The sequence below is a fragment of the Penicillium coprophilum genome (genome assembly GCF_028826855.1).
Source record: "Penicillium coprophilum strain IBT 35676 chromosome Unknown utg000002l_segment0_segment1, whole genome shotgun sequence".
Lineage (NCBI taxonomy): Eukaryota > Fungi > Ascomycota > Eurotiomycetes > Eurotiales > Aspergillaceae > Penicillium > Penicillium coprophilum.
The window spans coordinates 6,072,777-6,099,455 of record NW_026622722.1 but is presented as its reverse complement, the minus strand read 5'-3'; the positions used below and the strand labels follow the sequence as shown (position 1 = coordinate 6,099,455).

Sequence of the window (26,679 nt, the reverse complement as noted above, 5' to 3'; positions counted from 1 at the left end):
TCTGTATTGTCATCATCCGTACGTGCCAATCCATTGCTGATCAATTTTAGTTGCGACAGATCAAACCTTGAGCTTGAATACTCTGGTTGTCGTCGGGTGGTAGCGGTCTGCGAATTAGTGGCGCTGCTCTGGAATTCCTTGAAGATTAAGATCCGAGGCACCCTGCTACTGTCGACAACTCCCGACGACTCGGCGAGTGTTCGTGGCAGAAGCTTGCTAGAACCAGCGAGCCGACAAAAATATCTGCTATTGACGCGACGGAAGGAGGACGGGGACAGAGCCTTCGGACCGAGGAGTTGTGAGAAGGGGGCTTGAGGGAGGCATTGAGGGCTGTTGAAAGAGAGGAAGCCCATCCAAGGCCCGCTTTCAGTGAATTCGCAGGCTTGGCGAGCTGGGGGACCTATTTGGATGAGGCATGAGATAACAGACATCGTGTAAAAAAATAGTAGGCCGCATCCAAAGAAAGCCTGTTGCCACTGCACAGGAGAGAGAGCAGTCTACTTTCTGGGCGCAAAAGCAGCATTGTGTGATAGGGTTCAAGATTGGAAGACGTAAATGTGTTTTTCTGAAGATGAACGGCCTGCACTTCTGGTCTGCGGAGTCACCGACCAATCGGAGCCGCGCTTGCCAATCCCATCTTTTGCTGCCCGCATCAACCACCCCGTCCCCTGTAGCGCAATACATCTTGTCTCTTGATTTGCGGTCCTGAGTCGCGCTTCAACTCTTTTTTATTTTGAATTATTCCAGCTACCGGCTGTATCCGACCGTTATGGGAAGATAAACCTACAGCCCTTCGGGTACGACAGACAGCACTCAACCACCCGCCAGTGGAAGACCAGCAAACTGCCCCAATGGGTCGGTGTGGTCGGCGAGATCCTCCTGCTGAAACCTCATTCCTGTACCCGCCTCCTCAGCATGAGCTTGTTCAATAGCGGATGAAGATTTAATTCCTGGTCATCGAAGCCGCAGGTTGTCTCCCGCGTGCAAGAGAAGCGCAGAAAGCCCAAGAAGCCCAGCCGACTTTCCAACCCGTCCAGCTCAAATATGAGGAAGATCAATTGCGAACTCAATTCTTCCGCGACCATCCCTGGGAACTTGCCCGCCCTCGTGTCTTCTTGAGAGCACCGAAGGACTTTGAACACTATGACTGAGCCAGCATTCAGCAACCAGGAAGCGGTTAGATGGTGAAAGGTGTGTGTTCCCAATGTTTGCACTTGAGATTCTTTGTCCTTCCCAATGGAAAATCCCCGATGCTAATGTGTTTATTTTCCGGTCCTAGTGTTGTCCAGCGACAATTGTGGCTTTTGGGAATAACGTTCCGGATATGACCAAGAGTGCTGCCTATGATACTGCTCGCCGAGAATTCTATCGACTTCGGTTGCAGGAGGACATTCAACGTCGGGTGGCTGCAGAAGAAGCCGCGGCATATGGCGCAGAGTTTGACCATCATACATGGAAATCATACGAAGATGGAAGGGGGGGAGGAAGAGCAGTACGACAACCGGGTTGCCTGGGCCCGGGAAACATCTCTGGTCCAGATCAGCGGAAATCAGCTCTAAGCGGTGCACCAGATCTAGGAGAGACTACTGAATCAAGTGAGATTGGGGCCGAGGAAACAGAGGTGCGGTCACCCTGTGAGACCTGTCACTCAGTGAGAGCTTGAGATGTTGGAGTGGACTCGAACGCCATTATGGTACAACTCTTCCCAGAAGTTTTCCCCTAGTCTTTCACATTGATGGTCTATGTATATTATTTGATCTAATTCACCTGGATGTTGTACTTCTCTAGCTCTTTCACGCGATAGCACATGCATTATTGGTCCATTCACCTCTCATTCTAGTAACTGAGCTATCTTTTTCGAACATAATCCTGATATTTGCGATACAGTGACGCAGGCGGAGTCGAGGCGCAGGAGCTGGTGGGAGGGTCCGGTGTTTGGGCGTGTTTTGCCTAATCAGAAGATTTCCAGCCTCGCCCAACTTCAATGTCCCCGATTCCCTTCATTCCAGGACCAAGACTCCATTCAGTACACATTCGTGGCTGCCTTATTAATTTCTAAGACCTATATTGCTTCTCGCGGAACAATATTCTCTGATCATCAGATCTCTCAGGGCTAATCTCTTTATCGCGCCCGGCCATTGTCATCCGCCGTGAGAGCTTCAATGAACCATTTCCCCGGTCTCAACTGGAGTCTGCTCGAATTTGACCACTTAATACCCGACCGATTCATCATTTGGCGATTAAGATTCGATCTTTCTTCCTCCTACTTTGTCCAACGGCCAAATTTCGACGTCGATTCCCATCTCACTGAAGATAGCCCACCCTCCGGCCAAATCACAACCAATGATGCTTTGCGCAGGTGCCTGAAGTGTGCTCATATGGTAATGGTAATAGCGCTTGATATTCTTCGTTTTCCGGCAGTATATCAATTCGTCAACGAAAGTGCTGCCCTGGGGTGTGCCTGGATCAAGAACATCTGGGCCTTTATCAGCCATGACATCTCAACGACTCGTTCCGAGGATGCGGTATGTGGGCTGCGCTTGAACCACGGCGATATAGACGAGGATGACATGGAAGATGGAACTCCAGAGTCAGGTGGCTTGTTGGCGTCACAAGGCGATGATTTCCATACTCCGGACGGGGGAGTCGACTAAGCACTGCTTTTGTGGAGATACCCCGGAGACTACTAGCAGCGTTAAACTGGCTGGCTCGAAAACACCGAGCCCCGAGGAAACCATCGAACTAGCACGGCATGCCGTGGAAAGTGGGATTCAAGATATCAAGCGTTCCCTAGCAGGCAGCGAGGCCGTCACAGAGATGTACCGGGGCTTCTGCTGACTATTGATCTTGGACATTCACACATTGCGAGGATCCCTGAACCAGCCGTTGGACTTGATTAAAGATGAAGTCGAATGGTACGTCGGAGCCTTGCTTTGTACTTTATAATCGTTTCGCGTTGCTCGTTCCTAGGCTACGGTATCACTGGTCTGAATCCATACTGGACTAGGTATAAAGGCTGTTCCTGTCAAATAACCAGCTCTTCCATATCCCAGTATCGCTTTGCAGAGTGCTCGCATCTACGCTTATCTCAACATAAGAGCGAACAACTTCCGTGAATTCCCAAAGGAGTATGTTCAAAAACAAATCTGCTTTGTGTATGCATTGCGCCTAATCTTGCTTGCTAGGTTTACAAACTACCATTGCTCGAAATTCTGATTTAAGCCGAATAAGATCAAGGAATTACCAAATGAGATCAGTAAACTGAAATCATTGGTGATTCTGTCAATGATGCAAAATCGCCTTGTTGACCTCCCAGCTGCCTCTCTGAGATGCATAAGCTTCCAAATTTTCGGCGGTGTCGGAAATCCTCTGCGAAGCCACCGCGCGACATTCTGAGAAACTGAGAACGATGACACCTTCTGGATGACCGACAACGAGAAAGAAGTTGCAGCCACGACCAAACTCAAGAGATTCTCAATAAAACGCGACAGCAGACGAGCACAATCTGAGCCAGAAATCATCGCGGATGCAAGGTTTGTGTATCTTACGGGTTGTTTCTGATGTAGGCCAAATAGTCGGTGTCAACACAGTGATGGTATTTTTGAGGCTAAGCCGGTACCAACACCAATACCTTTCAAAGCGGAATTTGGAGTGGTCGATTTTTAGTAATACCCAGCACTGGTGATAGCTCAGCAAGCTCATCTCGGTCTTTACCGATATCACGAGCAATCGCCAATCCCATTAAATCACACTATCGCATGGCTTCTGGACAACAAGGCGCTACTCATCACATGCCTGGTCTCCAAAGACTCCGGCGGCCCCTCATTCCGTTAACGAACGTAACCGAAGCAATAGGCGAGGGCATAATCCAAGGATCATCTGTTAAAGGAAAAGAATGGGACTGATCATCCCGCAAAGCAATACTGATCTGGGTACATTGGATGAAACGCGCCCATACCGAAATGAAGCATCTACGGGGTCTCAGCCATGGATCAGTACTTCGGACTGCGGCTGCCTGTAGCTAATAGCTACGAGTGACAGTATTCTCCAAGTCCTACGAGCCCCAAGAGAGCGTCGACGTCCGCGAGATGGATGGGTTAATCGATGTCCAGTCTACCTGAACACAAGGGTGAGCGTGGGTCTGACTAACTGATAATTAAGAGCAGTGTATTCTATTTGCCTCGCTCAAGTTCATTCCCATCGACATTGATCAACGTGATCAAGCATGATGACACCAGGCGCCACAGCCCTCGAACTTGCTCTTTACAATGCTTCCTCACACTTGATCAACTCAACGATGCCTCTGCGCATCAATACTTATCAATGACCTCGAGTCAATCACATCAGTCACAGAAATACGCCAGCGCGTAATAGCTGATGGTTGTCGCCTGTTATTACGTTATTGCAATGGAATTTACGCGAATATTACTTCGCCAAGATGTTCGCGCATCCGCGCTTGGTGTTTGACGTTGGGTTGATGATGTTGCAAACTGTGGAAAGTTGATGAATGTTTGCGTATTTCTCCCAAAAACTGCCTGAGCTTATAATATCAAATGTTTGTTGAAAATGCTTATTACTTAAGGCTTTACTTCTCTTCGGCACCGGAGATTGATCTGTACTGCTGGCACTCAAATAGAGATTCACCCACCATTATTGATGCGCCGATGCGGAAGGATACTTGGTTATCGATGTCTCGCCAATAATTTAAAGACCATGAAACGGTAATAAATTGACTGGTAACAGTCTCTTATGTCATGAGGTGAACAGGAAATCGTTGAGTTATAGGTCAAATAGAATATCAACATCTTAAATGATATTTTGTTGCAAAACTTTCATTAGTGAGTTTCAAAAAGAGAGTTTATTCATGGCTCAAACATTATTAGTTGATCGACTATTGGTACTGAAGAGGAAGGAGAGCAGAAAGATTTCATTGGTTGACTGCTATATATCATATGCAATGCAGGTGGTACTTCACTATCATCGGCAATTAGTAAGCTTGGAAGAGGCTGCCGACAATCTTTGATTCGATGAACTCAAACCCTAAATAATTTCTTTATCTCGTCGGGAGTGTTAATTTCAGTTTGTCTTGATATGTCTTGGTGAATGTCACACTATGGTATTAAAAATAATTAGGCGTGGTGGTTTCACAATTAATCATGTGAGTTCTTAATAGAGTTATACAATTATTTATAAATGTTCAGATCTTATTTAACGAGATGTTGGAATGAAAGGTATGCATAATTTTTACTACTATGTTGTTATTCTACGTCAATTAAAAAGAGCTAAAGGCAGGTCGTTTTTTGAGGGTATTTCCATCCTTTGCAGTTCTGCCTGCATCACCTGGCATTTATTTGCTTTTATATACCTCGTTGCAGGCGCCTCGCCACCTGATAATCACTATTAAACATCATTCATTATCTGTTTTTACGATAGCGCCATTCAATCAATATGATATGTATCTGTAACAGTTACCATCCTGCCACTCGTTGAGGCGGAGAGGTTGGCTCTACACAGTGAAAGGCGGATTATCCTTTTGACACTGGTTAGGTGGAGACAGTGATATATTCTTCGAGGGCGATGTTCTCTGGCGCCGACTCCGCTTCTCTTCCTCGTCAAATCAAGCCTGTTCTTCCGTCGCTATGACTATGAAATAACTTTACGCTCTATGTCAGAGAACTCGTTTTCAATGCGTCACGATGGATTCCCCCAGGCTCTTTTTTCGTCGGTCTTATGATGATGACTATGATAAATCTATCGTGCATGCCAGCCACATTACTTTGGTTTCTTGTAATACCAACTCGTCCCGGCAATCCCATTCTCGATTTGTGGCCTCTGTTTTTCCGATTTGGTGGTTGATCCCTTTGAAAGATAACTGTTACGAACAATCGATTGTGGCATGCTTTTGAGTCTTTTTGACTATCGACTACATATGCATTCGTTGGTGTGCTTTTTGCTTCTCTTTCCTGCATTAGCGGGTCAACATCCTATGAATAACTGGGTCTTTGTTACAATAAGCCCCAAATGAAATGATGTTTATCGGCGAACTTCCGCTTATTACATGCAATTCCTGCCTTCAACATGTTTGAAATTATTCAATACGTAGTACGCGGCGGAGGTGAACGATGGAAAATTCGTAAGAGATGTGTTATAACGAAATATGGAAACAGCACAGCACAGCCAGATCACCATGATCTGTGAGTCGCCCATCACCCAGCGGGTTTCAGATTCACAAAAAGAAGTATTGAAATCAAAAGCTCCTTTAAAGAGCCTTGAATTTTCCCAGACTAAGTAAAACGAGAAAATTGCCAGTTCCATGGTCACCACACTAGCCATGGAGTCACGGTTCACAGGGACAAAGTACATACCTGCAAGTACGAGCCAAATCGGCCTGAGAATGCCATGGACATAAATAATTGATATCCTGGAGGGCGTAGAAGAGGTGATCTTTGTTTGATGTGTAACAAGATTTGTCATGAATGCTGGCAGCCTCGGGTAACGGTATCAAAATCCCCAACAGTCAGCACCATGTACCTCGATCACGAGATCAACTTTTCCTCCCCAAACATCAAGGTGATGCGATGTTTGTTACATACCAGGTGATAAAGACTAGCTTGTTTCTGGCCATCCCCAGCAGGAGAGTCAGGCGAGGTTCTGCATTTACCATGCACGGGGAGTGTCATGTTGAAGTAGAGAGAAACTCACTGTAATCCTTGTATTTGTCGTGACTCGCAACGGTGATCTTCTTGTCGTGTGCGGAAGCCGCATAAAGAACGCAGGTGAGGTTGTCTGACCTTTAACTCGTCGAATACTTCCTCACATCTGGGGTGATGGGTTGCGAATTTTAATACGTATAGATGTGAGGGGTGTTCTTATAAAGACAAATCAGGGACTTATATAACGTGACTCTATGGCCTACTCTATGGGGCTGATACATAGAGACAGTTGAACCCTATATTATGGGGGGAACATGACGAACCCTATTTATACCTATTTAGCGCTTGAATTTCCATATAAAATGACCTTAGACTGTACACATTTTGGCCCTTTAGGATCTGATATTTTCTGGATATTTCCTGATTTTCTACAATAGAAGGTGGTTCGGGAAAAAAACATGTTTTTTTCTTGTACATAATGATAGAAAGTTCGAGGACTTGTAAATTCATGTCATCAGGAACTCAACTTATATATATGAATTAAAGGATGCTGCGAGGTACGTATGTGTGGCTACACAGCTCACTGTCTAATTCTGGCGAGCTTCTCACCTTCAACGCGAACAAATGAAAGCGCTGGTTCTTGTTTTATTTTCATTTTGATCATTGAATACACATCCGCATTCTATACGTTGATCAAAAGACCGGTGATACTGTGATGACGTTGCAAACCTCCGCAAACTCCCAATTATGTACCTTGCCCATCAACACTCCCGGAAAAGATCGACGTATCTTCAAATCTCAAACCCCCAGCTCCAGAAGCTAAACAGACTCTGAATGACATACTGGCAACGAAATTCAGCGCGACCGCCAGCCGCGGATAAATGGGTCACCATCGGTATCGGGGCAAGAGTCTATCATTCGTGATTTATGCGCTAAGATTGCTGTAATGTTACAAAGATATGCAGGTTGTTGATATCGCGGTCCAGCATGACCCTGTTCACGGCGCGCCGTGGGCCGGTGTGCGTTCTTGCCAGCTGACCTTCTTCTGTCAAGTTTTTGTGCTATTGTTGAGGATTGGAGAAGGCCACAGGATTGATCGTGGACTTTGAGGCTCTGTTCATACTGTGGGGTGGTGGAACTACCAGTCAAGGTTGTGCTTTGGAACGGAATGGTGAACTTGTATTCCACTGTCCTGACTTCATTTGTAGAGCCAAGAGGCACCGTGGATTCCTCGCGCTTGAGTGAGTTGATTCAATGGATTGAGGATTATGTGTGCTGACCGAGAATTAGAGCGTGTTCCTGGAACTTAATCAGTTCCAGCTTGTCCATTCAAGTCAGTGACGCAAATGGAGGCCGCAGAGCAGAAAGCCCTAGCTTTAAATATCTCTGCTGGAGGTGAAAGTCCGTTGTTGATTATGGATAAATACCAATTTTCGACATTGTATTAGGGTGGAAGATATTCACGACGGCATATCGACGATGCCCTCACGACCACCGGACCGTGAAGACGTCGAAAACATCCGAAAAAGACTGGAGGCAACTTGGAGGTTTTGAGCGACCCTGATTAGGATTACAGATCAGGCATCTGACCTCTATGGTGCTTTGAAAAGTACTCTTTATGCAGGAAAAACATGGAACACAAGGCTAATTATGACCAGAAAGTAAGAGAAATTGAGTCATCGTGATTTCCCGTCGCCGCCCAACAACACTACAGGGAGGCATTGGCATCTGTTATATCTGGTCAGGCGAGTGGTTTTTCTCAAGATCAAGCTTCATGACCTGGAAGACTCGAGCAGTTCGGACATTTTGGCTATATGGCATGCGTAAGCATATAAAACTTAAAATCTGTATATGGGGCATGGATGTTACACTTCGAGCTATTAGGATGTTTAGCGGGGTGCGGAAAAGACGAAAACTTGGTAAGTTTCAACGTCGAGAACTGTATCATACCAAGGGGGAATTGATCTTTTCTAGTGCGATTTGATTCAAACACCTACGTCAACAGAGCTGCTGTGGCGCATCTCAACAGCACCAATAGCGCATTTCTTTGCTGAACCTTGCAGAGCCCGGGAACGAACCGACCCCCAAGATAATGCGACTGCAAAGCAGATCTTCACAAGCGAAGAAAATGATTGTCGTGTTCGTGTCCGTTATTGAAAGTGTATAAATCAAGACAAGCAGAAGCGGTTTCATACCGGAGAAAGACCGGCACTGTGACGGTAGAAGATTGTGTGGAAGTCATATGAAATCGCCGAGCGACTCCGTTAACAATTACGATGATGCATTAGACGAGTGCAGCTCACAACGACGGCTTCTAGGCTCTTGAGGAGATTCTGACAACGGTGCCAGATGTTGTCAAGATCTTGTTTCGAGCTCATAAGGAAGAAGATATTGTGGCATTCAGAAAGGCGAAACCTTAGAGGTGACTTTTCAATCAAATCACGAAGATTCGAAGCAAATTTGTCGAAATTGAGGTCGAAAGATTCGCAAAGATGGCTCACTATAGCTGGTGAGTTTGACCTGGGGCTGTATGCTTGGGGAGGACATAAGCGAGGCACTTATGACATGCCACATGAACGTAGCACGATCAAGGCTAAAGATTTAGATGGAGTTTTTTATTCATATGACCTTTACGCTGACGATTTTAGTTTTCTAATACTTCAGCTCGAAAGTATATATACTAGACCATGTCAAGGATATTGACGTATTCGCCAGGTCTTGACCTCGCCTCCAACCCTGCGCAAATCATATGAGGCCATCTACAGACGAATAAACCTCTATGAGCGAGAGCACGAGAAGAGTGGTACCTAAGCTTCCACGTATTTTGTGCGCGAAAAGAAAGCTCTCAGTCTCCGAACTTGTGGCTGCTATCAGCATGTTCTCGACCCAGCCATCCCATGTATCAGCAAGATCAATCCACACTATTGCCGCAACCCGTGACGATAGACAACGAAGCGTTATTAATGTTCCGCCTAGTTCACTTGACAGTCCGAGAGTATGTTTTCCACAAGCCGCGGAGTAGACAAAACCCGATCCTTGATGCGCAGATCTTTGAAACTTTACCCGAGTTCTCTATCGACGAGTCCAATGCAACTATTGCCTGATCGCGCTTAGGCCTATACTCGCGGGAGGAACGCGAGTCCAATATTTTGAGTTACGCTACTTGGTATTGGCTGGCTCATTTGAGCAGCTCAGTGGATCACCCCAAAGATAGGCTGATCAAGCCAGCACTTTCGAGTTTCACTGGAAGAAGAACACTTTGAAGATTGGCTGGATGATCTTGATACACTGAATATTGAGAATAATCTCGATGGAGCAACTGTCCACAGAAAGCTCACTGTACTGGCCCGCCTCGCCACCATCAGCATTGTTTACGATGTCTTGTTTTGGCCTCGAAGAAGTACTTTGAATCTTCTGAGCTTGCTCGGGCAATGGATTTCCAAATCAAAGGAATAAGTGATAATACTTCGGCACTATACCTAATCCGCTCGTTGGGGCCACATCAAGATGACCCAGACTCCTAGATCTGGGGGGCAGCTGTGTAGATGCCCCGGCTCTCAACATGGAACTGCACTACAGGCAGCATCCCCTTTGCTGGGCATGGAGAAATTGTGAAGATTTTACTTGAAAGAGGCGCTTCTTTCTCCCCAGCTGAACTTCCAGGCCGAAAAAGTGAATTACCTAAGTCCGCTCCAGTTGTTTTAGCTAATGGGCATGACGGGGGTCGCCCAATTGTTCGTTGATAGTGGATGCAGATTGACCACAAGAAGTACCCGATGATGCCATAGATACTGCAAGTTTTAGAGGCAATGTCGATATTGTGAGTGGCTTTTGAGCGGCAAGGCTGGCTATCTACACCAAACGTAGGGCCCGATCTGCTCTGCAAGTTACTCTCTCTCAGGATCACTGGCAAGCAAGGACAATACAAGAATATGGTAATGGTCGCATAAACAAGAGAAACGGGTACTTCTCGGAATGCCCGCCACTACCGCCAGCCGAAAAGTTGGTCTCGTGCAGCTTGTCATCGATGCCGGCGCCAACATTGATGCTCGCGTGACGTTTGGCCTTCGCGGGCTGCCGTTATATCTGGTCATCTCGAGATTAAAAGATACCTATTGAAGAAAAGCCAACCCTAACACTGAAGACAAAAAGCTCGGCAGACCTGCCCAAGCCGCTGCCTCCTTAGGAAATGTCGATATGATGTTGATGCTACTGGATCACGGAGCACGTGCAGATGGATTTTGGTGGCCACTTGGCAACACGCTACAGGCTGCCTTCTTTAATGACAGTGTGTTCGACTCTTGATGAGCGGGTGCTGCATTAGACTTCAACATACTTATGGCGCGTCATCTGATATCGTGATGTTGCAAGCGGCCGTATATGCTGCTGAGAATATCGTCAACGTACTCTTCGCGCTGGGGCGAAGCTTAACTGGGAACGCTATGAGTACAATCCGTTTTGGTAGCCTATCCTGTAGGTCTAAGAGGATTGCGCTACCAGTGGTTAAGGACGGGTACGGGCAGACTGGACATTCCGCCAGCTTGGTCAGCCACTTGAGGCCGCTGCTCGGAAAGGGCAACGTTATTTTGGTTAGATGCTACTAGCCAGGCTCGAATAGATGCCATGGATGCTAGTTCTGAGGATAATGAGTACCACTGGGGATGCGTACACTGCCTTGCAGCAGATCGCAGCTTTCTGGGGACATCTGCCAGTGGTGAAACTCTTAGACCATGGAGCAGACTCGATGCTCAAAGTGACAGACCCTTGGAACCCTTGCAGCTTTGGAGGGAGGCCATTTTGATGTCGTAGAGGTGTTGCTGTCCCGGTGCAGAGATTGATAGGCATTGGGGAATGTTTGGATCATGCCTCCAGGTTCATTCGGAGCGAGGGAACTTTAGGGTCGTTGAGTTTCTGTTGGATCACGGAGCAAACATCGAAGATTCAGGTGGCAGCAAATGGTAATGCACTTCAGGTTGCCTGTGATGTAGGCATATTGACATTGTTCGGTTCTGCTTGGCAGGCATGCGGCGTGGCGCATCTGGTTAACTAGAAATGCACTGCAGGCAGCCTCTTATATGACATCTGACATAGTAAAACTGCTTCTTCGCCAAGGTATAGAGGTGGACGAGACTGACGCGATACTGAAACAGCGCTCTGCCTTGGGCTGCAGGCAACGGACAAGAGAAGACGTTATTCTGCCGCAACAAGGAGCCAACGTCGATGGTTATTCCACTTTTCAACAAGCACATAAAACCGGAACAACAAAGTATTGTAAGCAGTTCCTCTTCATCTTGCCGCTGTTGGTGGACACGAAGCTACCGTCTCCATACTCCTCGAAACGGGGCAAACGCCCATCTAGAAGGAATATACCTGTTTGAATAGCAGTTTTACTCTCCGATGAAAGTGATTTCAGCGAATTCAAAAGCACACTGAATGTTCGCGGACGTTTTTGGGGACATGCATCAATTGCCAAACGACTATTTCCAAGAGGACCCATGGAGCCATTTTATCTCATGACGTGTATATGTCTATCGTGAAGACAAGTCTGAGTCGCGGTAAAAAGGAGATTGCAATCAATGCTGGTTCAAGAAGCAATACTGGCAGGATTCAAAGTCGAGCACTTCGAAGACTCTTTCCAGATACGCCTGTTAAGGTGCACGGAGATTTGAGCAAATTTTGAGCATTTTGTTTTGAAAACTGTCGTTGCTGGGTCTGTCATCAGCAGGCGGAAATGGTTAGTTGAAGTCTTACAAAATGGAGTTTGATGCGATACGGCGACTGGAATTCGTAGGTGGCATCTCATCAAAGAATCAAGAAAAATATAAATAAACACTGGTTTAGTCTCAAATCACCGGTTATCGAACATCGGTTTGTTGTAAATAAAAAAAACAGATTTTCAAAAGATTATAAGACTTCCGGCTGTTGCAGCGCCGTAGAGTTGACATATATTTATAAAACATTTATCGCTGCGACGCGATGTTCGCCTTCGACGTTTATAGTCATCCAGAGTACCTGGTCGTGCGCCAGCCGACGGCGATATCGAAAAATCAATTATATGAGCACCAAGCTTGTTCCTCAACTGGGGATATCAAAGTTGCCATTCGCTGCAATAAATGTCAAAGTGATCAAGCGGATCGAATACTGGTGATCAAGGCACTCCCAGGAGTCTCAAAAGACCGCTTTTTCTCAATGAAGTTCAAGGTTTCGAGCCATTGGTAATTGCTTCTGAGAAGAAGTATCCTGAGATTGTGGCTATCCTACTCCAGCATGCTCGACACGGCAAACCGGTCGTTGAAAAGCTTTCTATGCGGCTATACGGTGGTAGTGTCGCTTGCGCACGCCTCATCCTTGAGTCACAGGGCTGGGTACCTGCTGAACGCCTGAGCTTTGTTCACGCGCTATTCTAAAATATCATGGTACTCGCATTGATGAGGACCTATCCGCGTATCTTTGACTGTGAGTATGCCCGAACGCAAGGATTCCCAAACTGGTGCAACTATGTTGTATATCGCCGCTACCAGGTTTTATACTTCCAGCGTTGCTCGAAATTTTATGGCCCATGGGGCGAGTCCGACCTCGACGGAGGCGTTGTTATGGGGACAGCACTACACTTGAGCAGCAGTTTCTGGGAAGTGGGAGTCAGTGGACCGTTCTTCGTCTGGTGCAGATGTTAATGCACAGAATGAGCGTATATACGCCACTGGTGGCAGTGATGACGCAGACGTGGAAGATTGCTCTAGAATGAATGGTTCAAGTGCTATTTGAATTGCCATCAGCTGTGCAAGGCTGCCGTTGATTAAAAAGTGATGTCGATGCCAAATGGAGAGTTTGGTACGGCGCCACAAGCCGCGCAGAAGGCTGAAACAAACTGGGCATAAAGATGCTCCTACGAGACGAGCAGCTCGAAGTCAATGACACTGATATATTCGCATCTTAAAGCATTCATTATCCGATGCTACGTCAACATCGCGCATAGTTACAAAAACTCATTCTACAGAAAACGATGTTCCATCGGTATAGATTGGGTTTTTCAAGCATGGCCATGAGAAGCCTCCCCAGTAGATTTAACTTGGGGGTTTTTCACATTACAAAGGTAACTCTGCTGTCAAACGTTCGAAGGTCATGTCATTCTCAAGAGATCATCTATGCTTTCCTAATTCAGTTGTTGCTTTGAGTAACAAAACAGATATGAAAATCCTTTTGATATTCACTCCTTCCTTTTCCTCGGTTCTAAACCCATAGTTAGAACACAGAAGAAAGATAGAAAATATAAAGTGCGCAGAAGACTTTTCTATGTTTATACGGTAACCTTTGGATTCCACTCTCTCGTGATACACCATGACTGGTGCGCTGGGTCATGATGGCTCCCGACCGACACCCTATTGCCAACCCCCAAGTAACATCTAGTACTTCTACTTCAAATATACAAATTCTGTCATATTATGCTTATTCATCTGCTTGTTGTAATAGCTGACGAGACTCTCGTAGCAGCTGGGTATGCGTGGACGGGACATTACATGTTAGAAGGGCAACTCGATGTATTTTTACATTTATAGTACTGTGTTTTTTTGAATTGGGTGGCAATGAGATTAAGCTATTCCCTCATAGTGGTATGTCAAATGAAGACAGAATAATCCATTCAAGAAAGTCTCTACAATGAATCAAAACGGAGGTCATGATAACTATGGGAGACCATGATTTTTGAGGCAAGTAATCACTGAGTTGATTTTTTTTGGATTCTATATACAAAAAAAGGCAATGAAGAAAGAAACCTATTTGAACTCAGAGATCACATTGCTTTTGTGATTCTCCACATGATGCAACAATCTTGTCGACATCGTCCGAAAGCCTTCCATAATTGTTAAGGCTGTTACGAGCTTGGCATGGTCTGAAAGTCACATACTAACTTGGCCCTCAATTTTGAAAATAGAAAAGAACTTTAGAGAAATGACATATTTCCGATAACCCAAAACCGACCCCACGAGGTCCACATAATCAGTGAGCCCTCGCGCAACAACCACATCTCTCAGGAAGGAAAAACATCTCACGTGGCTTTCACAAAGACATCAGCCCGCCCTGGGCGGAATAAATGATATGAAACACCACGTTCCATGGTTTAATATCCCCGCAACCTGCGCGGCGGGTGTGGCGGTTGAGAGCGTAGTACACTCGGCGTGCGTTTGAGGAGGAGCTGTTGGTCGCCGATTTCCAGCAGACATCAGCGAAGAACGGTTTCTTCGGCTTGCGCGAAGCCCTGCGCACCGCGCCACGTCATATTCTCTGTAAACGACAGTTCCGCGCCAAAGTGGTTGATCAGCATATCCACTCTCCTGAATAGATTTGGAGCGAGATGTTGTGCTTGGTAATCAAAGATGGAGGATGAAATACTCGGTGGCACGGGGAGGTCGCCGAAAGTAGCGTGCCCAAGTATCAGGAGTTAGCAGGCACTGTAGAGTCCGCTATTCTCTACGTGGAGTGCGGTCTGCACGTCCCACGTATAAGTATTCTGCCATCAATGGAGCTCTGAAACAGTGCTGCAGTCATGAGATGTCATAGATGGTTTGTACAGCCGCGGGTTGTGCGGTTGGCGGAGACGGCTGTTAGGTAGTCACTTGTTGTAGAGAAGGCGGCAAGGGCCGTAGCAGGTTGAATTGAATATTGAGGCACTGTTCGGGGGTTGTGGGTGAGATGTCATATGCAGCGTTGGCGGCATTTGCCAGGTCTCGATGTCGGAGGTTGAAATACTTGGTCTGTATATAGCTTAAGAGTAATATTTTTGTTAACAGGTGTACATTCGTCATAAAACAGGTAGAGGGAAATGCTTTCAAAAAGAAACCAAAATCCAGAGAACTACCAATAAAAACAAAAAAGCGCCTGCCGCGCATGTTGTTACTGCCAAAGCCATCACCATCGTTAGATATAGTACAAATATGTTCTGAGATATGCAAATACACACCATAAACATTTTTTAAACTACACTTTCACTTAGATCATCAACTCAGAGGAACCAATGAACTGATTACGTCGATCGCCACAACCATGATGACCGAACTACCATTAATCCTCTGTCGTCGTCAACCGCCTTCGCCTATCCCCATGGGCTCGACAAACTACATCCCTGCTACCAGCCGTTGTCTCTCGGTTTCGAGAGCCCTCTCGTCACCGGAGGCTATCCGCATACTCCTATAATCTGGGGTTGATTCCGCGATCAGCGCCTATTGCGGCCTGAAGCACATCCCACCGTTATTAAGAAACGCCCGCGTTTTTGGATCTGCCCGTATCATGAGCAACATCAACTCCCGCATGCATCGCACCGATCGCGACCTGCATTTCAAGCCCGACTCAGATGGAGAAAGGGCCAACTAGCGGAAAGAAGCTGCGGATTATTGGGACTCCCTCGGGGTGTGGAGATTACTATCTACTCCTTTCTATGCCGCGACCGTTGATGCCACTGCCGAGTGTCGGAGTCGAGTGATGGTACTGACGCACCTTCGATCCCCGTCTCCCGCCCGTTCGAGACATTGCAGGATGTCATCAAGACTTTGTTCCAGAACGGATCAACCAATCATCATGCAGAACCTGGAAGTTCCACGTTTATGCAGCAATACGCAAAGGCGTTCTCGATATGCTCACGCTGGCAAAATTACTATGACGCTCCTGAAAACGCATTGTGCTCCGATGCGACGAGTGGGCAGACTTCTAAGTGGTCGATCAAATCCAAAAGGGGCCAGAGTCTCAGGATCCCCGCGAGATTGTCAACGGTCTGCGAACATTGTTCTCTTTATTCTAGAGGCGATGAAGTTGGTATGTCAAATTTGTACCTTCTGTCCCATAACTTTTCGAACTAATCCGTGACTGAGCGAGACGCCGCTGTAACCATCAGATTCGAGTATTCCCATGTTCTGCTCATCGAAGATACAGTCCCCTTCCTCCAAGATTTTTCAAGGCAAAATCACCCGCGGTAGCTCATTACCTAGCCTGCCGCCACTGGTATCTTCAGTGCGCGAGCAAGCCCGTCAAGACATGCAAACGCAGAAGCCCGCAAGCAACTTCAACCAGAAACAGGAATATACCCTGAAACCCTCGAGCCCTGTTCCGAATCGCCCCGCACCCTCCACTCGCCCCTGCCTGCCACTCCCGAACCTTCCTTCACTCGACCCCTCCGGCACCCGCTCAACCGTCCAAAATCTAATCAATCTCGATATCGCCTGCAATATATTCGAGTCCTCTGAACACGCACAAGCGGTATCTCCACCCCAGAAGAAACCCATTCCACCTCCGAACACAATCTGGTCCTAATGGAAGACGGCATGGACTCTGAGAACCGTGTCGCGGGAAATCCAGACAATAATGACGACGATCCTGACCACCGCGGCGGAAGCGCGACAAACATGCGCTGCATTAAGGTTGAGATTGGCCGCTGCCTGTGCCGCGCCGCAGTCGACCCTGTCGTCGCAGACGAGGTCATTTCCCCCACGAGGAAGCCTCGAGTGGCACTTCGAATGAACTTCGAGCTGTTTCTTCCCAAAACAGCATGCGCAGCAAGATCCTTGGGCACATCGCCAGCCGCGCCTGTAGATATCATTGTTGTCGCCACTATGATTCGTGAGTCGCAGAGGGTTCCATTGTCGGCTACTATGGTTCCTATTACCCACAGACAGGACCGGCGGGTGCAGACCTGGATTCGTGAACCCTTCCTGTTGGCCTTGATGCCGCAACAGTCGGATATCGAGCGTATTGGGATGCGTCTGCTCATATGGGTGTTCTACACTGGCGTGTTTGGGTCTCCATTGTTGTATTTCTGAGATGAGATCGCAATGTGGATTAAACATGTTACCTTGATATAATTTGGTTGATTTGCTATCTATTTTTGCTTGGATTTTGAGCTACTGCTGTTCGAGGTGGTGTTTGATATGGGTTTAGCGCCTACTTTTTGCCGCCTATTGAGGAGTTTTATTCCTGTTGTTTTGACCGATCTCGGTGTCTGGGAAATAGAAGGCGCATATAATACCTATTTGTCGAGTAGACCAAAACAGATCGACTCCATTTTTACCTTTTCTACAAACTTCCACTGACCTTTGGAAAACAAAGACAAACTCAAATCCGACCTAGTGCCATGGTCGACGCAAACGGTCCATCGGGTCCGTGCGCTGACCGTGAAGAATGCCCCTAAAAATGGTCCAGTCTAAAATTACCATAACGGGTCATCCAAGTCAGAGGGATTTACTCGTACTTCGTGCTGTGCTCCTTCGTGCCTGTACCGGAAAGCCTAGACTTCCCAAATGTCATCCTTGGCAGGCAGAAAGAAACCCCCCCTAATGCGTCTCTCGAGCACTGTACCCCCAACCCACCCCTGGCTCGCATGCTTAAATCAGCACACCGCCAGCGCACGCGCGCGCAACGGGCGTCCAATCGTCCGGCATGAAGGGCGTTCTCTGGCTGAGCGCATTGCAACAGAGCTGACGTTGCATCCACAGTCACAGACGCAGTCGCAGTTGCAATCACTGGCTGCTGTGGACAGTGCTGCAAAAAGGTGTCATCAGTATTTCAAATCACAGTACTAATGCGGAGCGAAAATTATAAGCCAAATCGATATGGTCGATCGGGACAGGCTGCTCTGGCAAACAATTGGTCACAGACTCAAGACAAAGACCACCGTCAACAGATTCCACAAAACCAAACCCACACGACAAACCATGGAGTATCCTCAGTATCGATATGGGGATTCAGAACGTCGCATTCGCACATTTGCTCGTGGGTCACTGATTCCCTAGATGTCGGGATTGACGCGTAACGCACTCAAGCACCTATACTGACAGCCTGGCATCGACTCGCCGTTTCGAGATATCAAACTTGAATCTTAATGCTCTGGAGAGAGATTAACAATGGCACTGGCTCGCCGCATCAGCATCAAGGTCTTAATGACGTCACAGAATCATCGCAACCTATACTCCCAAAAGAAACGGAAAATGATATGACTGTCAAGATCGCCAAATCTACAAAGATGAAAAAATTTATACAGCCCTCGACATCTACGCCGCAAATGCGTGTATACTCCTAATTACATCACTCATAGCTGCCTACCGCCCCACGCCGCGTGCTCATAGGAGCGCCAGCGCTTCGTTCAGGCGGCGGGGGCCGTTCTTGTGGACGATGCGCGTTGGCATCATGGAGGGCATGTTGTATGCCGTTCTCCAAACGCTACGGCAGGAGAGGCGGCAATGTCGCCGACTTGGTTGTTTGAGGTATTGGTTTGAGCCGGGTCGGGTAGTCAAGTATTGGCTTGAGGGTGGCCTGAGTCGGTTCCTGGGAAAGTGAAGGGTGCGAAAATTTAGATGTTAAGGAAAAGAAGGAGAAGAAACCCAATGCGCGCGAGTGAAGAAGGCTAAGATCGATATTATTGGACGGTGGCTTTCTGCTGCGGTGAATGAACACCAATGCTTGTCAGACACGGACGACGGTCTTCGGAAACTAGAGCTAGGCATTGCTGCCGTCAATAAGATTTGCTGGCTGATAAATCTGTGTCTCCTGCTCTGTATGGTGTTGCGGGTGCATATATGCGGAAATGGCAGGGTCAGACGCAGACGAAGGGGAAAGGGGGAGGTCTCGCTCGTCATCACCCTTATCTGCTCAGTCTGGTATGGACGAGGTGGCTGCGGTTGATCTTAGGAAACTCGATGATCTGGCGGATTGCCTGTTGCAAGGTGTGACATGGGCTGAATGGCGATTATGCGGGAGCGGATCGCGAGAGGAAGGGTTGAGGGCGCTGGATTGGATACCATAGTAGGTATCATTCATTTTAACCTTCGGAGCAAACTCAGGCTAGGTAATGCAGAATGTCTTTGATGGACGCCTTGGAATTTCCCCATTTTTTGCCAGTGAGCCGCAATCTAGAAGCCAAATTCGAGAAGAGCACATTTGCACAATCATCTCGAGAAGTTGTTTCTGATCCCAGTGGAGCTGCCCTCGGCCTAGCTAAACTCGAATCAGAAGCTACATCCAATGTCAGAGATAAACCAACCACATAGTGATCTTCGAAATACTTGAAAAATGTTCTCAAAATGTTCAAACTTTTGAAGTAAGCCATCTCCATCTGTATATGATCTTTTATTTATCGCCAGCAGAGCCTTCAATGCTGCACCATTGAGGTCCTGCTCGACACACATATGGCAGGAATATAATCCAACCCATCTTTAGTCTTAGCAAGAAGAGGAGAGGACCTCCACCAGTTCCTTTTCTTTAGAGAAGGAAAGTATGTACTCCTTTTCAGAGCCTCGAGGCCCGTTCGGTGGGCTTTTGTTAGCGGTGGCTCAGGAACTTCATGCAGCAAGTAATTGAGAGCAATGTTCTCAGCACAAACCAATGCAGCAACATGCGGTTCACAGTTCATTGTGCGAGTCCCATAGTGCTAGAGAGGCCGAAAGAAACGCACGCTTGGGACCGATTTTGAGATCTTAATATACTTTTAGGATGTGGCGGACCAGGTGGCATCACTTTCGGTCGGCGCAGACGCCTTATCTGTTTGCAATGTACTGCAGCAGGGGTCCCTGCCCTCCCGGTCGCAAGAGGAAACGAATCCTTGCCCAGTACCCTACATGCCCAGTGGTCCTGTTGGATATGAGAGGTCCAATTTGCAAGGTACATCTGTATCACTCTGCCCTTTTTCCTTCGTGACGTTTAGAGTGATTTCCCACCCCGGGAATGTTTGTCCTGTAGCGTAAGTGTACAGTGACTTTGGAAGAAAATCCTCTGACGCTTACACTCGGGTATAATTGGCGGCTTAAGTCCCTCATAATTGCCTATAATGGCCACGCATTTCTTAGAGGTTGAGACCCTGGTTTGAGGTACAAGTATGATGTATGCGCAGCTAGTCACTCACAGTAGCCATGATCAGTGCTGTTGTTGATTAGGCTGAGAGCCGGTTTAGCTACTCCTTCTGTTCTAGTCTGACAAAAGAGTTACGCGATCTTACATCTAGATGAGCTCAATCTCTTCTTGTATACGATCTTTCTGGTCAAACAATTCTCCATGCATGATCCCGTGAACATAGACAATATCAGTTCTTGTGAAACAATCCTCACGCTCTGTCTTTCGCAACACAACTGGGGTCGGCATTCCAGCAATGAGCCACACCTCATCGCCTTTTCCTGCACGATTCTTGGTGCCTTTGCCTGGAAGACCTTCCCGAGCTCGAAAGAGTACTGGACGACTGATATTCGTCGGTTCATTCATCATGTTGCGGAGTTTCTCACGAGCAAGAGTTACATCCCTTTGTGGTGTACGCACTTTGGGAAAGTTCGCCAAGCATAGAGAGGCCTGGGAAAGAAATCCATCTTGCTTGGGCTAATGTTTCTATCGGCCCCCGAAGATCCTTCAGAATACGGAAGTATGTGGCAAGGTCATTTGCTGCCAAAGTAGAAAGACATTCGCCCACACAAAGTCCAAACATGGGGCGGTAAATTTCTAGAGCAGCCGTAGTTCTCAAGTCCGCCCGCCTTAATTAAGCCAGATGCGTTAAGCCATAACGCCTGGCTTCGGGGTTGACCATCGAAGTACACCGGTCTAAAGGCGCAAAGAAACCTGAGTATATCCGGGAGTGTCCGAGCACTCCAGGAGCCCTCGCATATGCCATTGTAGATAATAACCCTGTCTTCAATAACATCAACTTCCCGTGCGTTGAGTACGAGCCCATCGGGTCGTCGCACAACCATAGATGATAGGGGAGCCCTTTTGCTGCATTATTTGCAAGTTTGATTGCGAAGTCTCCATGGCGAGATTTAGCCCATTAGAATAGTTCGGAACCCAGGAGCGAAGCCCACTTGGAAGTGCCTCATACCCTCGTAGGTCAAGATCATGATTCTGGAACAATGGCTGTCGCGGATCTTCCGGCACGAGGAGTCTTGTAAATTTTGTATACTCATATCTTATCATGGGCTGCATTGCGAACCTTGCCTTTCCGATTGGCTTTGGTGCAATTTACAGGAGCGGTTTCGGGCCCATCACTCAAGGCCAGCGCCTTCGAGACTCGCTTACCTTATTGTCGTAATTTTTGAAGCCGCATCATGTATGAGGCTGGACAAGTCAAAAACAGTCTCTTGGTAACTTATTCTACAGTCTTCTTACAATTTCTGAAGGTCAACCTACGTCAAGTCCTATAATAATCTTTCTGGCCCATTCGGAATATCATAGACCTAGAACCGTAGGCCCTCAAGAATCCCCCGCCGCACGAAGGATATCGTTGGAAGAAGGCTGGGAACACTCTACCCCAATTTTAGAAGTGGCTTGTCTCAAACTTGGCTTGAAACTAAAATGCTTCACCTTTTGGGGTATGGAAGTAGCCATCTGGGTCGCTCTATTGGTCCATATTCCTCCAGCTGCAGCACAGTCAACCCACGATATCACATTCTATCCCCATTCTTGATTTCTGGTTTACATACTAAAGATGGTACGCTCCTCAGATTGTTCTTGATGCTTATCAAGATGAGAGTAGCTACAGACTGAGACATGCCGAATCCTTGTAGCCAGTGAGGCGAGGACGCTTGATGTAGATATCCGGACTCTCGCTATTGGGACATATGGTGAGGTCGCTTTCCATCTTCGGCCAAATGTGTTCGAGAGAGGGATTTTTTGAGGCTGGGGTGGCTGCATATTTTGGAAATATCCTCTTCCCTTATGGGACGCTTAGGCACCTGAGTAATAGTCGTTGTGGGGGATAACATGGGTGAAGAGAAACTTCGTTTCGCCCCTCGAGGTCAAACCGCGATTGCTTAAGGGTAATGGGGTTATGAGGTCTCGGCGGAAACTGACCAGGGTTCTTTCTCAATGACTCGCCGGGTAGTCTCGTGGGCGGGAACATCATTTAATGCGAAGGAATGACAGGGAAGTGCCTCCCCAAGTCAGTGCGACACAAACACAGACTACGAAAGGGAAACGATACTGATAAACACATGAGAGAGCGGAAACATTGGTTCCCCATAAATGGAGGATACAAGGGACACCAAGGCTGTCCCCCATCTTATCCCACTTGCTTCCGCCCCCGCAAGGACCCTCCCCCTTGACGCGCACAATGGCTCCTCCGAAGCCGACCCGTTGACCCCAGTCAGCTTCAACTGCCAAGCCTGTGTGCGCAAGAAGATCAAGTGCGACCGCGCGGTGCCCAAGTGCGCCAGCTGCATCAAGACCAAGCTCGAATGTGTCTATCAGCCACGGCTGCCACGGCGCAAGAGGAAACGTAGCCGGGACGAGGAAGACGTACATAAACGGCTGGCACGTTACGAGCGCATCTTGCACGACCACAACCTCCTTCCGACCACGCCGCTGCCTCGATCACCAGCAGTAGAGACTTGGAGGCCTCAGCAAACAGCATACAGGCTCCGACTCCAGGGCCAGCGAATTCGCAGGTTGACGCCACGGCGAATAAACTGCTTTCCATTAATGGTAATTCTCGCTACATTGACAATGTTCTGTTCCTCGACTCTGGGGAAGGTGACCTATGTGAGTTGTCCGGGTCCGAGCAAGAAAACTATCACGAAGACGAGCCTGGATCCGACAAAGCCACTCCGACCGGTCTTCTCGGTGCCCTTGCCGCGCATTCTATCTCGGACGCAATTCTCAGAAGAACGATAAGCCTCACCGACCTTCACCCTAGCTATGAGCATGCGGTCAAGCTCTGGCATACCTACGTTGAGAACGTCGAGCCACTTTGCAAGGTTCTTCATGTTCCGACGGTCGCCAAGATGGTTGACACCGTCTCAAGCACCCAGCGACCGCCTCGAAGAACGATGAATGCGTGCTGTTTGCCATCTATCATTTCGCCGTATTCTCAATGTCGGACGACGAGTGTTCACGGGAACTCGATAATTCGAGGACCCACTTGATATCTAAATACCGGACCGCAGTCACCCAGGCATTAGTAAATGTGTCTTGGCTCAAGACGACCGCGATGCCGGTTTTACAGGCTTACATACTCTTTCTGATCGCTTTGCTGCCACTCAGATCGATTCTCATACCTTCTGGATTTTGACTGGGATTGCAATTCGCCTAGCCCAACGCATAGGACTGCACCGGAACGGCGAAAGCCTCGGATTGCCCCCATTTGAGGTCCAGATGCGCCGGCGGCTTTTTTGGCAACTGCTACCCCTGGACGGCTACGTGGGTCAAACATCTGGCACGGGTATATCCCTCTCACCCGATAGCTGGGATACTAAGCAACCGTTAAACATTAACGATGACCAGATCTTCCCTGGCATGACCGAGCCGCCTCATGACCGACGAGGCGCATCGGAGATGATCTTTGCTTGTCTCGGATGGAGCTGTCAAATTTCTACGTTCGAACAGGGGTCAAGCTGAAGGAAAAAGGGGGTACAATCCAGTTCCGGGATCCCGAGGATATTGAGCGGCTGATCGACGAGGTCGAAGACATCATTGAGACGAAGTTTTTGCGGTACTGTGACATCTTGAACCCCTTACACTTTCTGACCACCGGCGTTATGCGATCGGCTATCTGTGCCGTCCGGTTGCGTGCGCGGACGCCGCTGCTCATGCAAGAAACCATCACCGACGCACAGCGGAGACAACTCTGCACCCTTGCCGAAAAGGTACTCGACACCAGCAGTGCTATCTTTAGCAATCCCGCCACGCAAAAGTTTCGGTGGCAGATGCAAGCGTTTTTCTTGTGGGATTCCCTCCTCTGTATTCTGAGAAGCATCGCGAAGGTTGGATTTTACTCGCCATCAGAGCTCGATGATGCCTGGAAAAGGGTTTCAGAGGTCTACGCGAATCACGAAGCACTGGTCCAGGGCCGAAGAACCCTGTACGTTACGATTGCTAAGGTCACTTTGAAGGCCTGGCTAGTAAATTCGCCTCGTAATTCATCTCCCGAGCCAGCTTTCATTACCGCACTGCGCGCTCAACGCGAATCCAAAGGTATCGACAAGCGGGATGACAGCGTATTTTCGGTCGACCAAGCTGCGGATGGGGCTTTTCTTTCAACGAGCTTTTCGACGACATAAACAGGACCGACCCGAATATAAACAGCGCCTTCAATCTCGATTCGTCTTCCGATTGGCTATTCTGGGACCAAATGTGTAGAGGAAACTGTCTGGGCTAAGAGCAAGGAGTCCTTCACGGGCTTTGTTCTCAGCGGGTGGCCCTCGGATTTTGCGGGTTTGGACTGTTCGGCCGGGACTTAGGCAGCACGCGACAACAGCGAGCGCACACTTTAAGATTACGGGTCTGTAACTAATGGAAAAAAGATTATGATCTATGAGCTGTGTTATCACTCAGCATCTCACCGTGCCGCTACCTTCCCCGCCCGACGCTATGCACAAGATGGACGATTCACGCCCTGTCCTCATCATCGGTGCGGGTCTGTCGGGCCTTGCCCTTGGGCGACTATTGACAAATAATAATATTGCAAACATCGTCTTCGAAGCCTCTCCGCCGGAACGCAGCCAGGGTTTTGCCATTTCCATGCATGACTGGGGCTATTACCCGTTGCTCGAGGCCCTCGGCGGGCTATCCCAAAGTATGATCAAGGCTGTTGGGCCGGACCGCTTCATCGGCGGCACTGGATGGGTAGACCTTGCAATGCGCGATAACATGACGGGACAGGTACTCGTCGAACCGGACGCAGATTCCCCGCCAACGGTCGTGCGAGCGAATCGCAATTCATTGCGGGCCTGGATTGCCGACTGCGGGGACGACCAGCTGGATGTGCGTTACGGACATCGGCTCAAGAGCATCTCGGGGTCAATGGGCAACGTGCGGGCAGTCTTCGAGAATGGAGCTGCATATGACGGCTCGGTGGTCGTTGCCGCTGACGGTGTGCATTCAACGGGTACGCAAGGCTGAAACCATCTGCATGTTCGGTCGTAACTCGACTGACACATATTAACTGACCACCTGCCCAACGCAGTGCGTTCGCAAGTTCTGCCACATATCGTCCCGGAAGTGGTGCCTGTGGTGGTCTACCATGGCGAGTTCGAGGTGTCGCGCGACAAGTACGACCGGTACATGCGTCCTGTCATCGGCAATGCTAATATTCTTGCTGGCGTGGGCGACGGGTTCAATACGCCGATTACGGCCTGCAATATCACGAAGACGCGGGTGCACCTCGACCGGTCGTATTTCCGACCAGCGTGCGGCGAAAATGACCGATTGTTCAATGTCAAAAAACCGGAAGACGAGACGCGAGAGCCACCCCCAGGCACTCCTGGACGAGTTGTCGTCGCGGCAGCTCGCAGAGCCGTGGGCACGGTACATCAACCCGGAGACCATCCGAAAGCACTCAGTATTCCACTGGATCAGTCGATGCGTGATCATGCCGACGGCGGATGCATTGCAAGCTGCACAGGCAGGCGTGGTGTTCATCGGGGACTCGTGGCATGCGATGCCGATCTTCGGCGGCGAGGGCGGCAACCATGCACTGGTGGATCGACTATACCGATGAATTGTGTTATTGCCCGAGATATCATCAACTGGAATATATTTTTCCTTGTGCGCGATATGGTGGTAATAGCGAAGCTGGCAAGGGGGTGTTAGAGGGTCTCAAAGTCACGGCTCCAGAAGAATTTTAATATGTGCTGACCTGCTAATAGTCTCTTGATCATTGACCTTAGGTAATTTCTGACTTCGACGTTAATTGAGGTAGGGGCGTGTGGATACCCCAATTCCCTCCATAGTTGGATGCGTTGTCACATCTATCCTGGCCCGCTCTAGCTTGAGTATAATTTAGGTGGGCAATCGCAGAGAAAATATTCGGGCTAGATGGGCGTTAAATAAATCCAAAAAGAGCATTTATCCCATCTGGATACTGTAGCAAACTTCCATCTCCCTTAGGACTCGGGACTTCCTCGCTTATGCAATATCTATGGTGCCCTGCCGCGCAGAAGCCCAATGTAGCCAGGGTCAGGGTCAGAGGTATAGATAGGTATGCTCCAAGAAATACATATGCGGGCTCCCATGGACCCGGAGTTCTACGAATGTCCGGTTCTATGGGCTGTTCCTATCTGAATGAGAGCGAATA

The 26,679-nt window shown here is 48.3% G+C and overlaps 12 protein-coding genes across 12 annotated transcripts; 9 read left to right on the top strand and 3 right to left on the bottom strand.

Moving 5' to 3' along the window:
• Positions 1-23: 23 nt before the first annotated feature.
• On the bottom strand, positions 24-431 carry N7500_004379 (uncharacterized protein; the record flags this gene model as incomplete). The annotated part of the gene is made up of 1 exon (XM_056675525.1): positions 24-431. A coding segment is annotated over one exon (408 nt), but the record flags the coding sequence as incomplete, so codon positions are not given.
• A 712-nt stretch (positions 432-1,143) lies between these two features.
• On the top strand, positions 1,144-1,663 carry N7500_004378 (mitochondrial 37S ribosomal protein mS23; the record flags this gene model as incomplete). The annotated part of the gene is made up of 2 exons (XM_056675524.1): positions 1,144-1,176; positions 1,280-1,663. 2 exons carry the CDS (start codon positions 1,144-1,146, stop codon positions 1,661-1,663), a joined length of 417 nt encoding a protein of 138 aa, XP_056536049.1.
• A 499-nt stretch (positions 1,664-2,162) lies between these two features.
• On the top strand, positions 2,163-2,654 carry N7500_004377 (uncharacterized protein; the record flags this gene model as incomplete). The annotated part of the gene is made up of 1 exon (XM_056675523.1): positions 2,163-2,654. One exon carries the CDS (start codon positions 2,163-2,165, stop codon positions 2,652-2,654), a length of 492 nt encoding a protein of 163 aa, XP_056536048.1.
• A 7,974-nt stretch (positions 2,655-10,628) lies between these two features.
• Positions 10,629-10,958, top strand: N7500_004376 (ankyrin repeat-containing domain protein; the record flags this gene model as incomplete). The annotated part of the gene is made up of 2 exons (XM_056675522.1): positions 10,629-10,732; positions 10,775-10,958. 2 exons carry the CDS (start codon positions 10,629-10,631, stop codon positions 10,956-10,958), a joined length of 288 nt encoding a protein of 95 aa, XP_056536047.1.
• A 285-nt stretch (positions 10,959-11,243) lies between these two features.
• N7500_004375 (uncharacterized protein) lies at positions 11,244-11,498 on the bottom strand (the record flags this gene model as incomplete). The annotated part of the gene is made up of 1 exon (XM_056675521.1): positions 11,244-11,498. The coding sequence occupies one exon, from the start codon at positions 11,496-11,498 to the stop codon at positions 11,244-11,246; it is 255 nt and encodes an 84-aa protein (XP_056536046.1).
• A 5,052-nt stretch (positions 11,499-16,550) lies between these two features.
• N7500_004374 (uncharacterized protein) lies at positions 16,551-16,952 on the top strand (the record flags this gene model as incomplete). The annotated part of the gene is made up of 1 exon (XM_056675520.1): positions 16,551-16,952. The coding sequence occupies one exon, from the start codon at positions 16,551-16,553 to the stop codon at positions 16,950-16,952; it is 402 nt and encodes a 133-aa protein (XP_056536045.1).
• N7500_004373 (T-complex 11) lies at positions 16,952-17,458 on the top strand (the record flags this gene model as incomplete). Its single annotated transcript, XM_056675519.1, has 1 exon — positions 16,952-17,458. One exon carries the CDS (start codon positions 16,952-16,954, stop codon positions 17,456-17,458), a length of 507 nt encoding a protein of 168 aa, XP_056536044.1.
• A 477-nt stretch (positions 17,459-17,935) lies between these two features.
• On the top strand, positions 17,936-18,217 carry N7500_004372 (uncharacterized protein; the record flags this gene model as incomplete). The annotated part of the gene is made up of 1 exon (XM_056675518.1): positions 17,936-18,217. The coding sequence occupies one exon, from the start codon at positions 17,936-17,938 to the stop codon at positions 18,215-18,217; it is 282 nt and encodes a 93-aa protein (XP_056536043.1).
• Positions 18,218-18,516: 299 nt separating this feature from the next.
• On the top strand, positions 18,517-19,437 carry N7500_004371 (DNA-binding SAP; the record flags this gene model as incomplete). The annotated part of the gene is made up of 4 exons (XM_056675517.1): positions 18,517-18,700; positions 18,730-18,951; positions 18,997-19,188; positions 19,226-19,437. The coding sequence occupies 4 exons, from the start codon at positions 18,517-18,519 to the stop codon at positions 19,435-19,437; spliced, it is 810 nt and encodes a 269-aa protein (XP_056536042.1).
• A 1,190-nt stretch (positions 19,438-20,627) lies between these two features.
• N7500_004370 (Ankyrin and HET domain protein) lies at positions 20,628-20,888 on the bottom strand (the record flags this gene model as incomplete). Its single annotated transcript, XM_056675516.1, has 1 exon — positions 20,628-20,888. One exon carries the CDS (start codon positions 20,886-20,888, stop codon positions 20,628-20,630), a length of 261 nt encoding a protein of 86 aa, XP_056536041.1.
• Positions 20,889-22,631: 1,743 nt separating this feature from the next.
• On the top strand, positions 22,632-24,664 carry N7500_004369 (Zn(II)2Cys6 transcription factor; the record flags this gene model as incomplete). Its single annotated transcript, XM_056675515.1, has 4 exons — positions 22,632-22,988; positions 23,024-23,469; positions 23,552-23,967; positions 23,991-24,664. The coding sequence occupies 4 exons, from the start codon at positions 22,632-22,634 to the stop codon at positions 24,662-24,664; spliced, it is 1,893 nt and encodes a 630-aa protein (XP_056536040.1).
• Positions 24,665-24,917: 253 nt separating this feature from the next.
• N7500_004368 (FAD-dependent oxidoreductase) lies at positions 24,918-26,103 on the top strand (the record flags this gene model as incomplete). Its single annotated transcript, XM_056675514.1, has 3 exons — positions 24,918-25,491; positions 25,570-25,910; positions 25,939-26,103. The coding sequence occupies 3 exons, from the start codon at positions 24,918-24,920 to the stop codon at positions 26,101-26,103; spliced, it is 1,080 nt and encodes a 359-aa protein (XP_056536039.1).
• Positions 26,104-26,679: the final 576 nt, after the last annotated feature.